At 36.4% G+C, this 14,258-nt stretch overlaps 1 protein-coding gene across 1 annotated transcript; it reads left to right on the top strand.

Moving 5' to 3' along the window:
- Positions 1–2,403: 2,403 nt before the first annotated feature.
- LOC149012432 (small polypeptide DEVIL 4-like) lies at positions 2,404–3,581 on the top strand. The gene has a single exon (XM_089159520.1). The coding sequence runs from the start codon at positions 2,515–2,517 to the stop codon at positions 2,653–2,655; it is 141 nt and encodes a 46-aa protein (XP_089015646.1). The 5' UTR covers positions 2,404–2,514; the 3' UTR covers positions 2,656–3,581.
- The last annotated feature ends 10,677 nt before the right edge of the window (positions 3,582–14,258 follow it).

Raw genomic sequence — 14,258 nt, 5'->3', positions numbered from 1 at the left:
AGGAATTCTATGACTGGAACCACCGGAAAATTATGATTTTCCTTCTGAGAAATCAAAGTTGCAGTGGACGGTGGTCAAAGGAATCCAGCCAGTTTTCCGGCCGGCTTTAAAAACAACTGTAAGAACTTGAATAAAAATGAATTACTTAGTAATCACTTTAAAGCAACAACTGACATTGAAGAACACAATGTGCTTGTATGCTGTAATTCACACATAATCATGCAAACATGCACGAGTTTATGTGAAACTTGATAATGTAATTAAGGAGACAACTGTTAATTAGTTCTTGTTAATCAGTTCGTGCAACTCAGTTAAGTTCCCCAGATTAGTGATTAATCTATCAATCAATGGAAACTTCTGACCACACAAGCTTTGGATTGAGTACCCAAAGTTGATAAACAAATACTTAAAACTGCTTATTAAAGCATTAGAAAGGACGAAGACCTTGCATGCATGCCACTCAAACTCATTAGCTTTAAACAAAAACTAATTAACTGTAATTAACATTAATTAAGTGTTTCAAACCTTGCAGATGGGACTAATTGCCAACTATTTCCCAGGCAACACCAGGCCTTCCACGGCATCATCACGTGCAAACTGACCTCCTTGTACTCTACAACTAGGTTTTTTTTCTTCTTTTAAACGCTTAGAGAAGTACTTAGTACAAGATTAGTTTAATTAAATTTACCTTCTTAATGATTCCGGGTTTAGAGGAGGGAAGGTGGTGTTAATTAACATATACAACCTGCAATGCAACTTATAATTTACAGTTACTTTTTTTTCTTTCAATTAACACTTTGATTAAATAGTTCCCAACCCTATATGAAAACAAAACCGTCAAAACAATGCATGATGATTTGATAAGAATAGCTACGTCCATGGTAAGGTGAAATCTATTTCTATTGATATATACATTTTTTCCACAGCACTTGGGAAACAACCCACAAATTTTTTTGTTTTGTTTTGGGGAGGGGGGTGGTTGGGGTTAAGAAACACACAAATCTAAGCAAGGAGATGAAAGACTCATACCCCAACATAACAAAATTACTTAAAAGCTAAAGTTATCTGGGTTTGATTAATTGATAAGCTATAATATAGTTTCCTGTTCAGCTTTTGACTGAATGGTCTCTTAGACAAGTTACCTTACTGGAATTGTTGCTTGTTTGCTTGCATTGAGTGACAAATTTAATTTATCTTATTAATGGTTATACCCTGAAAAGAAAGAGAAAGGAGAAGAAGACAACCTTGATTCTGCAGACTAGATGTAAAAATAAGCTTTCTTTCTTACTTTGTTAACAGAGAATGAAAGTGAACAGAAGTTGCATAGCAATGGTTAGAAGCACGAGACCAAGCAAGTGGAGTCTTGATTTGCGTCAATTTGCTAAAATTAATTTGTTTGATCGTGAATTTTTTATTCTGCAAGAAAGGGTCACCTTGGTTTTGGTGTTACCTTTTGAGTTTTTTGAGTTTTCTCGGTCAGTTTCCAACCCCACACAGTATCTTCCCTTAAAAAATGTTAGGAAATGATTCAGAACCCACCTTCCAGAAATGCAAAATCTCCCTAAATCCATTGGATTGGAATCTGAAAATAAATGAAATGTAAGGTCAGAAGGAAAATCAACCTAACTGGATAATTGCAAACCATCTGATCAATATTTTTTTCCCAGATGGGTTTCCATCCAAAATCTGATCACCTATGCTGCAACATCATGTGGACCTTTATAAATTAAGGGGGTCAACACTGCTAATAAACACCCTTTCGGGTGATGAAGAGAGCAAGAAGAGCAGAGACTTCATAAAAAAAGGAACTTTAAAAGGAATAATTGCAGTTCTCTGGCCACTTATACCTAAAAACTTAAGGAAGGGATTATTTAATATGTGGTCCAGTAAGATCAAACAAATGGGTTTTCCTTAAACTTTTGGTTTTGGTTTATTAAGATTGAATAGGACCATTCCCAGTTTAGATAACCCGAAAAATTCAAAAAAGAAAGAAATAGTTTAGCTTTCTTTGCCAAATTAGAACCTCATCAAGATTTATCTGGAAAAATGACTTCAAAGCTTTAGAATTTGGCAACTAAATGACAGTAATGGCCGACCACCCCATTATCTATAATACTAGAGAATGACAAGGCAAAGAGAGAGAGAGAGGGAGAGATTCTTATTTCTTTTGTTGGGGGGTTTGGGGAGAGAGGGGCTCGTTAGTTTTCCTTAGTTTTTTTGGGGTGTGGTTGGCGAATGGATTCCAAGTGGGTGGGGCCAAAAGCTTATTGTCTGGAGAGGTTGGGGGGCATGGCACGCCCCTTGATGCCCTACCTATTTGATTCTTTAGTGGACCTGATGAGGTGAGAGTGGACCACACAACCCCATTTTATTTTCCCTATAAGAAGGCTTTGCCAATTGCTTCCCCTTCAAAGTTTTCAACCTGACTCAAGCAAGTGAAGAGCTAGCACAGGTGGAAGAGCAGATAGAAACACAGGAGGCTTAGTTGAAGAAGAAGAAGAAGAAGAAGAAACAATGAAGATGAGCAGCGGTTCCATGGGTAACTCTAAGAGAAGACTCTCAAACAGAGGACTTGGAGGTGTCCTCAGACAACAAAGAGGCAGACTCTACATAATCAGGAGATGTGTTGTCATGCTTCTCTGCTGGCATGATTGAATTACTACTTCCTTACCTGGAGATCTTATTCTTTTTTCTTCTCTTTTTTCCCCTAGCCGCTGGGGTTGATCGTCGTCGGCGGACCAACTTTTTTTTCTCCCTTCTTTTCTTGAGTGTAAATAGCAGAAAGGAAGGTGTTATGAGAATTACTAAGTTTTGTATTTGTAATGCCCATTTGGGCAAACATCCTACATTGAAGAAGCCTAATTGAAAATTTCAGTTCTGTTCTGTTCCACAAATTGTTACTTGTTCTATCTTGTTCTGTTCTCAGATCTTGTTTACAGCAGGTAAGCTGCTCACATAGGCAGAGAGCACTTTCCAACAACTTCTGTTGTATACTTCAATTCTCACCTAACGGTTACTAATGAACAATTTCTGATGATTAACAAGATTGGGTAGCTACACAGTAGATTTGGCAAGGCTCATTGATGTGTTGACCTCAATCTCTCTGTTGCTAGAGAACGAACACTCCAGCATTTGAGAACTTGGGTTTTTCAATTGGTTTCTGAGAAATTAACCTTTTGCAGTGGCCATGGTTGTGTCTGATACACTTAACTTTCAGATGAAAATACAGAAACTTTGGTTCTCTGTTTTAACCCTATGTTTTAACCTGGAGCTTTTAGAAAGAGAACTTTAGGAACCCAAGTCCATAACCCTTCTTTTTGCATCTTTCATGAGAAAAAAAGTGATCTTCTACAGTGAAAGATATTCACAAGATTGGGCCTTTTCAGTTGTATCTGCTCATTTCATTCTGAATTGGCTTTATATAAGCTTTTTTAATCAATTTAAGTGTGATACAACTTTGGATATTGATGGAAACCACTCAAAGCTGATGATTCTTTGGTTTATTCTGCAATCATGATAACTTGATCATATCTGATTTTATCCCCATATTTTATTTCAAATCAAAAGATTGTGACATGGCGATAATACTCGAATAATCACCTAGATTAACTCCAATTCCTCCGTTAAAGTTATCAAATGATGATCTAATAGCATAACTATGAGATCTTTGACAGATGATATCAAGGATTATTCACTAATAACTTGTTAGTGGAAGGGTCAAATATGATGATATCTCTGTAAACTTTTGACTAATACCAATTACATAGATAAGGCACTTTTCCTTTTATAAAAAGACAAGAAGCAGATCATATCTATGTAATTGGCATTAGTCAAAAGTTTAGAGAGATATTCTCATGTTTGACTCTTTATGATCTCTCTGTTTATTTAACATTTCAAAAGATTACTTTAAAAAAAAAATGTACTTTTTCTTTGCAAAAGCTATGATCCAATCCAAAATCTTCAAAACAGAGAAGGAATAGATGATGAACAGAGCAAAAGGTATAGGTTTCCAGTATTCAGCATTCAAAAAACAAAAGCAGAAAGCCTCTGGACTTTTGCTGCACACACTTGGCAATCATAGAATTGGGATTTTAATTGCGATGCTGACCGTCGGATTAGAATCTTGAATGGGTCCCACTGAATTATAGATTAAAGAACCCCACATGGGTCTGATCCAGCAGTCTTCTCACTTTTGTTTGATTTGGTTTGGTCCCAAACTTGAAAAGGAGAAATGGACACAGCAGAAAAGAAAGAAAAGAAAGAAAGAAAGAGTAGAAAGCTGGTTTTGTTGTGTGTTTTTGTGGATCAGAGTTAGATGATGAATAGAAGCTAAGGGAGCTGGAACCCTGGAACCCTATTCTCATAATATTTTGTTGTGGGGTAGTGATGAGCTGCCATCTCAGATAGAGAGACCAGACAAGAATGTGATTGGCAAAAATGGCAGCCTTATCAAGCACCACGTGCATTCCCTTATCCTCAATACTCTAACACCACTCACTCACTTCCAATGTTTGATTCCTTTTCCAAAACCAAAACCAAAACCCATGACCCTACATTCCATCCCATGCCATAACAGACATATCAATGGAGGTGTTTCTCTCTGATGCATCTCATCTTCCTCATGCCTTATAAAGACAAATACTGTTAGCTACTTTGAAGCCAAAGCATGTGTCTTTTATACCTTTCAAGTCTGGAATAAATATGTAGTCTTCAAGGTAGAAGAGCCCTTTAGCTGTCTATCTATTTTGTTCTTTGTAGTTTTATCTTTTCTCATTAGCGTGGGCCCACCCCATTGGTGACCTTGAGAGGGATTGAACATACAATCAGTGGGGCCCAGGAGAGGTAGAAAGAATTATGGATCACTTACAGGTTTGAGGGATTTTGGGGGGAGGGGAGGGGGAGTCCTGAATTAGGTTTGAGGGGTTAGGGTTGGACATGATTGGATTAGGTGAAACACTAGACATTGACCTGACCTAACCCTAATTCAGAGCTGTGACTTGGCTCTGACACAAAGTTTTGAACCCAAATCTTGTCAAGCTCAATTTTGACTAGGACAGATTTGGATCATTAGGACCAGACTTCAACCTTTAATCATCACCATTATGCAATGGGAATGTGGAGCATATCCCACTTTACTTAGCATGCCAAGAAGGCCCTGTTGCATCCCTAATAATTTTTTCTATTTGATTCACCCAAATCATTGAACTGGAATAGTTTCTAAAATAGATATGAGAAAAATCCGTTTCCATGAAGTCAAATTTGGCTAATCCTAATCAAACCCCAACCATAAGACAAGTCTGCTAGACCCACACCAGCAAGCTAAAGCAATTTGGTTATGGTTTTCTTTGTTTGTTCTTTCAGGTGTGCCTTGGCATGGCATCTAAGAACAGCAAAGCAAAGCAAAGCATGGACCCTTCTACATGTTCTTTTCCCATGCCAAGTTCCCTGCACCTATGTCTCATTCATAAGAACAAAGAGTGATGGCTAGAAACACTTTACCACCTTGTGGGTTTATGATTGCCTCCTCTCACACCCTCACTCACCAAGACTTGGACCACACACATCTCAGGCTGTTGGGCTCCTTCCAGCCTTGCACTTATGAGCTTTCAATGTTTCATCCATGGATATGCTTAACTAGTTGACTCATCCAATATTGGAACTTTGCTGAAAGCTTCTCCGACATCAACATTCTGGTTTTTAGGGTTTTCTTTCATTCAACAATATTACTTTCAGTCTATGCATCTGGCTGTGGGCTATTATTAGAAGCCCAAGGTTGTTTAGGACTCTAGGGTATAAAGTTTTGCTCCAGGCAAGGGCTTGGTGAACCATATGTTAGGCCCAAATATAACATAAGTTTGGTGGGCCCTCATCTTTTTGCCTAGAGATATTTGCAAATTGTGATGTTTCTCTTGTCAGATTTTTGTTCGTGTCTGTGCAGATATTGTCGATACAACAATCAGCTCACGACAAGTGATATTCAAAAAACTCAATGACTAATATAATGGAACTCTATCTTCTAAGTTTTAAAAAAATTCAAATTACAACTATACACTCTCAAGAGGGAAAAGAAAAAAAAAGAAAAAATTTATTTGGAACTTCAGAAAATACTAAATTCAAAAAATGAAGCCACTGTTCTCTTGTACATGGAAAAACGAAAATTTTTGTTTTAAACCCTAGAGGCTATAGCCTTAGTTTCCGTTCTTGCTGCCCTTGTCCTCAACAATCCAACTAATTTATGACTTTCTCCGGCAACCCAATGACTCATTCTTTTTTATTTTTAACTTTTTCCCGTCAAATAAACACACTTAACTAGGTTTAGGCTCTTTTTGGTATCAATTATCATACTCAATTATGAGAATTTTTCATTATTTTAAATTGTTTGGCATCTATTATCAGCTTTATTTTTATTTAAAATAATAGAAAAACCTCTAAAATCCATAATAGACAAAAAGTCTATTATGGATTATGGTGAGAATTTCATTCGCTTCATTTATGTGCAAATATACTTAAAATTTTATATTTAAGATAAGGGTAAAATAGTCAGTATACATTCTTTTATAAAAGCCATACTTTTTCCCTCTCTTCTCACTTGTTCACTATCATTTTCTAATAATTTTTTATTTTGACATCAAATTTATTTTTCGTTTCATAATTTATTTTTGACAAAATTCACCAAACCATTTTTCATTCTTGATAAATAATGAATTTTTGTACTTATTTATTTTAAATAGACATAATAGGGAATGAAAATTGATAAAAAAAGAGCTAATACCAAAAATGAACAAAAACCAGATAAAAAACAAAACAACAAACCGAATTCAAAAATGAAAAGTTAACAAGAAGAGAAACCAAACGGTGTTGGTCAGTTTAGTTATGAGACCAATTGTCCATTCTTGATCGTTCACTACTTACCTTATATTGAATCGACGAATCAAATCGATCAAAAATTCTTAACTCATTGTGTTTGTGTACTCTGCTAATCTTATCAAACCATATATATCCTCATGCACTGTTTCGAAGGATTTCGTTTTTGTATAGCGATGAGAACTTTTTCATCAAATGCCAATAAATAGTTAATTATAATTTGCATTTGCAGGTTGTTTATGTTAATTAACCCCACCTTCCCTGCTCTAAACTTGGAAAGACAATAAGAAGATAGAGTTGATTAAATTAATCTTGTACCAAGTACTTCCCTAAGTATCAAATTTTTTTTTTTTTGAAAAAACCTAGCTGTAGTCTTCTAGTGTACAAGGAGGCATGTTTGCACGTGATGATGCCATGGGCATGGGGAATTTTATCTAGTCTGTTTCTAAGAAGGAAATGGATCATCTGTTTTCTTGTGAATGTGTCACACATGTAGACAAGTCACATCAAAAAATTGTGATTAAATTAATATTTTATTTTTTAAAATCTTGTAAACCTAACATCAACCTTTTGTTGTGATGTAAAGACACATATAACATATCCACAAGGAAATAGATAAGAATCCTTAGGCATGGTCTTGCAGCTGTTGCCTAGGAAATAGTTGGCAATTAGTCCCATTGGCAAGGTTTGAAGCACTTAATTAATCTTAATCATAGTTAATGTGTTTGTTTAAGGCTAACGAGTTTGAATGACATGCATGCATGTTAAAAAATGTTTAAAATTTTATATATATTATTTGTTTATTTAAATATATGTTTTAATCATGCCTTTTATTTTATGATTTCTATAACGGAAACTTTAGTCCCACATCGGGCAAAAATGAGCTGATTATCTCGTTTATATATAATAAAGACATATGTAATATATTTTTGGGATTAATGATCGAACCATAGTTATATAGTTATATATTAATTATTATTAATAATTGGGATAATTACTATTGCCCTCTACTAATAAAACCCTGTTCTTTATGAAATTATTGTTGCCCCCTTCCTTATAACGGTGTCACCCCCATTAAATTATTGTTGCCCCCCCTTCTTTATAACGGTGTCAATCAAGTAGCCGTTAAGTTTGAATATGTAATGTCTAATTTGCCTTTCATTAAAATTAATAAATCAAAAAACGATACTACCCTATTTATAAAAACAAGATTAAATGTCAATTTTACCCTCAACTTCATTTATTTTGAATTAATGAAATGGCAAAGCCAAACCGATGGCCACCTCACTAAACTCCATTTATTTGAATTAAAGAAATGTGCAAGATTAAATGTCAATTTTACCCTCAACTTCATTTATTTTGAATTAATGAAATGGACAAAATCCAAATCCGATTTGGTTTCCCACCTTCACTAAACTTCATTTATTTTGAATTAAAGAAATGTGCAAAATCCAAATTCGATTTGGTTTCCCGCCATTACTAAGCTTCATTTATTTTGAATTAAAGAAATGTGCAAAATCCAAATCCGATTTGGTTCCCACCTTCACTAAACTTCATTTATTTTGAATTAAAGAAATGTGCAAAATCCAAATCCGATTTGGTTCCCACCTTCACTAAACTTCATTTATTTTGAATTAAAGAACTAAACAAAATCCAAATCAAATTTGGTTTCCCACCTTCACTAACTTCATTTATTTTGAAATATTTTAGGTGATGTTAAGTTTCCCATTTGAGTTGAATTCGATTTTCCTTCATCTTTGGTTTCTATTTGAGTTTTGTTCAATCATTCTTTCTTTATTTGGTGGTGTTTTTTTTTTAGAATAAAACGGATTATAGTTACTTTTTTCTCCACAGTTAATTAAGGGTACTACTGTACCTTGACAAAAGGGTAAATAAGTAAAGAGATAAGTTTAAGGGTATTTTGGGGTTTTTGAGAAAATATAAAGATGCCACATCATTAGTAAACTAACGGAACTTAATGGTAGGGGGGCAATAGTAATTGTAGACAAAGTTAAAGGTTGGATTAGTAATTTTGAAAATAAAGGGGATACAATAGTAATAAAATCAAAGTCGGGGGCCAATAGTAATTATCCCTTAATAATTCTATATGACTTGGATCATAGGCCTTGATCCAAAAAGTCCATTTTGTCTAGGTGGAAGTGTGGAGATGCCATTAGAGAGGCACTTTCCCTTAAGGAGGTTAGCTAAATAGGTACCTTCCTATAGGAAGTTGAGCTGAATAGGTACCATCACAAAAGGAGGTGACTGTATCCTTTCACCCACAGCCTCTGGGGCTCTATATAAACCCATTTTCGATCTCATTTTTGACAATGAATTTTCCCTCCTCTCTCTCTCTCTCTCTCTCTCTCTCTCTCTCTCTCTCTCTCTCTCTCTCTCTCTCTCTCTCTCTCTCTCTCTCTCTCTCTCTCTCTCTCCCTCTCCCTCTCCTTGTTGTCTTTCTGTTAAGCAGTGAAAACAACCTGATTAATTACACCTAAAGTAACCTTTCAGCGGTGCAACCTTAAAGGTTTGGGCTGAATGATCTTGGGGTGAAGACACATTTGGTACCCGTATTACATAAATCGGGGTGCCAAAATATCTTAAAGAAAGTAACTCTACTACATTTTAGCTCTGACCAAGTTCATGATTACAACAACCTTTTAAGTGTTCGTGCAGATTCCCCAACAAATTCTCAACAAAGATTCCTTAGCAAATTCTCAACAAATTTAAGGTATTTGTTAAATGTCCTACTATGGCTACTAATGACACCATCGAAATAGCCAATACAGCCATTGGAAATGAAATCAACAGGAAGGACTCTGCAAACACAAGTGCACCTGAGAAAGTTTCTGAGAACAATACTTCTCTTCCATCTCTGCAAGCTTCGCAACCAATAATAGGAAAGTTATTTAGATTTCGACAAAATCGAGCAGTTCAAAGGTAAGAACAAACGTTAGAAGCAAATGTTGTATTTTGCTCTTACAGAAGCTGGGATAGCATTTTTTCTGAATGAAACCCCAACATGGTAAGTCAAGTGATCTTGTACTCAATCAGAAAAGGATCGAATGGTTCACTGCAGATTTCAAATGTAAGAATCGCAATCTAAATGCGTTGTCAAATATATAAGTTATACAATGTGTATAACTCTTATGAATTTACTTATGAAATCCAGGAGGCATTAGTCAAGAAGTATACTCTTGAGGATGCCGGTAACTTGAGGTTTGTGGTAACAAATTTTCTAGAGTTTACAATGGTCAACGGGATTAGCATCTCTGACCAAGTAGACAAGTATCAAGTATTGGTAAGGAATATAGCAAAAGAGAATATCATTCTTCTAGATGCATTTGTGGCCAGTGCTTTGATACACAAGCTTCCCTCCTCTTAAAGTGCCTTCAAGGTCTCAATGAAACAGAAGAGGAAGGATTGGGCCTTTGATAGTGTCGTGGTTCGGATCAAAATAGAAGAGAGGAACCGATTTAGGAATCAACCTGTTAATTCCAAGCCCAAGGCCAACTTGGTAGAGACTGACCAAAAAAAGAAACCTAATAATTCTCTAAAATCCAACAAAGATGTTAGCTTCAAAAAGAAGAAGCGAGCATGCTACAATTGTGACAAACCTGGACACCCCATAAAGGATTACAGGGTAAAGAAGAAAGGAGGATCAGAGAGAGCAAGGGCTAATTTGATTGATACTGAGATCTACACTGCAATGATAACAGGGACCTTTGTGGTTGAAAAGTCAATAGCTTGGGTGATAGACATTGGTGCTACCAAGCACATTTATGGAGATATGAGCTTCTTTTCCAAGTACTTTGATGTTGCTGACAAGGTCTTCATGGGAAATTCTCAACCAACTAATGTAATCGGAAAAGGACAAATCACCCTAAAGCTTACCTCTGGAAAAGTTTTGATGTGAAATCCCTCAAAACCCTAATCCAAAAATTCATATTGTAGGTCCAAAAACCTGGCGTGCGGGAAGAAGGCAACTATGGGCCATCCAAGTTGCGACCATTGGATTTGACTCTGAACCAATGGAAGTAGATGGAGATGATGCCAAGTTGGGAGTTCTGTCAAAATATGGAAGAAAATCTTACTCAGACATTGAAGGACATGGTAGATGAATCAAGAGTACAACACAAGTAGAAGGTCCCAAAAAATCAGGTAGGACCGTTTTATAACTTAGAAAAGGGCCAAGAATGATCTAGGGCTTTTGAAGAATCAATACCACTCCTAGAGAAAAAGTACCAAGGGTGGGTTGCCTGCCCTAGTCGCCCCAGGCTACCGACCCAGCTTCAGGGCAAAAGGGCATTTTGGTATTTGATGTTTTTGAAGCCCTATTTAATGATTTTTCGCTCTAAAACATGTCATTATGTTCTAAAGCCATCAGAGAATATCAAAGCTTCTCAAGAGAACCCTCTCCAAGGAGAATGAAGGTGTGGAAAGTGTCCGTCAAGGTTTCCGTTCATCGTTTCTCTTTCTAAAAGGTTAGTATTCATGTTCTTCGTTCTAGTTCTTCTCTTTTGATTGATTCTACCTACTGTCAAGACCTATAAGAAGGTTTATACTTATTGTAAAGACCTAACTCTTCTATCCCCTAGAGTGAATCTCCATTCACTCTAGCTCTTTTGTGAATCTCGTGGTAAGATTTTGGAGAAGACCTAATATAAGATGCAATAGGTTTTCATCCTTTTTGCTTTGTTTGATCCCCAAACTATGTTAGACCATGATATATTATGATTTCAGACCTAGATCTTCTATCCTCCTTGCTCTAGAGTGAATCTTCATTCACTCTAGCTCTTCCATGAATCTCATGGTAAGATTTTAGAGAAAACCTAATATAGGATTCGTTAGGTTTTCATTCTTTTTGCAATGTTTGATTTGTAAACTATGTTAGATAATGTCCTACCATGATTTCAGAATTTTCTAATTAATTTTGGAGTAGTTTCCTATTGATCTGAGCACTTTTTGTTCATGCACAGAGCCTTGGTTGCCTACCCTGTGGTCCCCAGGCGACCCAACCAAGGTTTGGCAGATTTATGGTTGGGTTGATTGCCTTGGTCACCCAAGCAACTCAACCACTGCCAAGTTGGTTGTTTGTCCTCTTTTCAACACTATACCTCTAGGGTTGTTTCTAACTTTGAACTATCATGTTATTTGGACTTTTTGGGAAGCGTGAACTCAATCTTTGACCTAATTTTCAAAGGTTGCAAATCGATAGCAAGGTGAGGACGTTCACTTACACATAACCATAGTTACATTCTTGTTTGTTATGGAACTTGAATGTATGATTCCACATTGCTGTTTTAGGGTTTAGACATAATTACTATGACTCAAAAAATTCAGGATATAGTTGATTAATGGTGTTATGCATATATGATAAATATGTGACTGTTTGGACTTGGAATGATTTGTGACTTGAGAATGTGATTGGAACCATATTGTGATGTGAATGTAGGTTATGATTGTGAATTGGGGAATACCATTTGTGTGTTTTTGTCTTGGGACATTAGTTGAGGTGGTATGAGACACGATCCTATGATGTCCCTTGGCACTTTTCAAAATCACTGAATGTCATAACTAGGAAGTCTAGTTGTGTTTGGTTAGAGAACCCCGTCATATCACACCCTATCGGTGTGGGTATTGATGCCGAGTGACTTGTGGTAGCAGTGTGGGGTGTGGGCACTCAAGACCAGTAGCCAACCCATCAGAGGACACAACCACATTGTGGGGGCCATTCATTCGTAAGATTACATATAATAGACTTGGCCTCATGGGTGCTCAAGACCGATTGCCAACCCGTGAGAGGACATGAGAGTTTCCCATCCATTTCATGTGGATGACCAATAGGGTTAAGAGTCAACGTAGTTTGAGCTGGTTGGTGCCATAGGATACGATGGCTTTAGTAGCGAAGGATACCGAACCAAGATTGTGAGATCCATGAGGGCAAGTATTTGAACCTAGGTTGACTTGCTGGGTTAGGTATAACCCTAACACGCGCCAATACTCATACCAATGGTGGTGAGAGAGTGGTGACCTAAACCCAGCCATGGTGATAGTCCGAGAGGGATGCATTGACCCCTTACCCAGGATCTCAAGACCGGTAACCAACCCGTGATATATTAGAGTGACGATACCTTCCCAGAGGAGGCTGTTGTTCCATCTTAATGTGTGTCCACCATTAGAAACTAGCATCCGTTAGAGTATAGTTACATTCTTGCATTTTGTCTCATATCATATTGCATCATGTAATGTATTTATTTAAATTGTTATTGGTTATTTGTTTGTGAACTACTCACTGAGTTCTTTTGAGTTCACCCTTTGGGGACAATTTTGTTTTAGACTTTGTTGCAAATACAGATGTTACCGAAATCCAAGAATATGAGACACCGACAATCGATCCTTATTGTGTACAAGGTTTTGGCGGCTATGACACTTACGGTGAAGAATGTTCGTGTCTCGACTTCCGCATTCTAATTTTGGTTTTGAGATCCTTCTGAGATCCCTAACTTTTGATTTTATTCTTTAATTATATTAATACATTGATTCATTCTTGCTCTTGATTGGACTACTGTGTGGAATGGTTGCATGATTGTCGAGACTTGATCTTTGGGGTTGTGGATGATACCTCCGAGTATTTCGGGTAATTGGGTACCGGCTGGGGGGATGTGACACTTGAGGTTGGAGAATGTCCTCTATCTACCAGATATAAGGCGAAATCTAATCTTTGGTCCGTTTCTGAACAAAGTTGGGTTCAAAATTTCTATCGAAGCAGACAAAGTAATTCTCCTGAAAAAATGATTTATTTTTTGGAAAAAGTTGTCTAAATGATGGCCTCTTTGTATTAAGTGTTTCTGAATTAATAAATACTTATGATTCTGCTTATACTCTTGATTCATTTGATTTATAGCATGGTAGACTAGATCATAGTAGTGCAACTTATATTTCTCAATTATGTAAGTTGGGTATTATACAGTGTCAAACCACCACTAACTAAGTGTCAAGTTTGTGTTGAGGCTAAGTTCACAAAGAAACCTCATAAATTAGGAAGACAAATTTGCTAGAACTAGTGCATAGTGATTTATGCGAGTTCAAATCACAAGAATCAAGAGGTGGTAATAGGTATGTTATCTCCTTTATGGATGATTGTTCTAGATATGTTATGATATATCTACTGAAATCTAAGACGAAGCCAGCAATGCCTTTCTATATTATAAAGCAGAAGTAAAGAATCAACTTGGTAGAAAAATCAAAAGGCTAAGGACTAAGAGAGGGTCAAAATACTTTAGCCTTAGTTAATTCTTTGAAGAGAATGGCATTATTCATGAGACCATTGCCCCATATCAGCTAGAATCTAAAGGGATAGTAGAACGAAAAAATCATTCATTAAAAAAAAT

Source organism: Hakea prostrata, chromosome 6 (genome assembly GCF_041222555.1).
Source record: "Hakea prostrata isolate BN-2017 chromosome 6, UWA_Hpros_2, whole genome shotgun sequence".
Taxonomy (NCBI): domain Eukaryota; kingdom Viridiplantae; phylum Streptophyta; class Magnoliopsida; order Proteales; family Proteaceae; genus Hakea; species Hakea prostrata.
The sequence above is the reverse complement of the archived record's forward strand: the minus strand, read 5'-3'. Positions and strand labels throughout refer to the sequence as shown.

Coding starts and splice junctions, on each gene's coding strand:
- LOC149012432 (XM_089159520.1), top strand. CDS start 2,515: ATGAAGATGAGCAGCGGTTCCATGGGTAACTCTAAGAGAAGACTCTCA.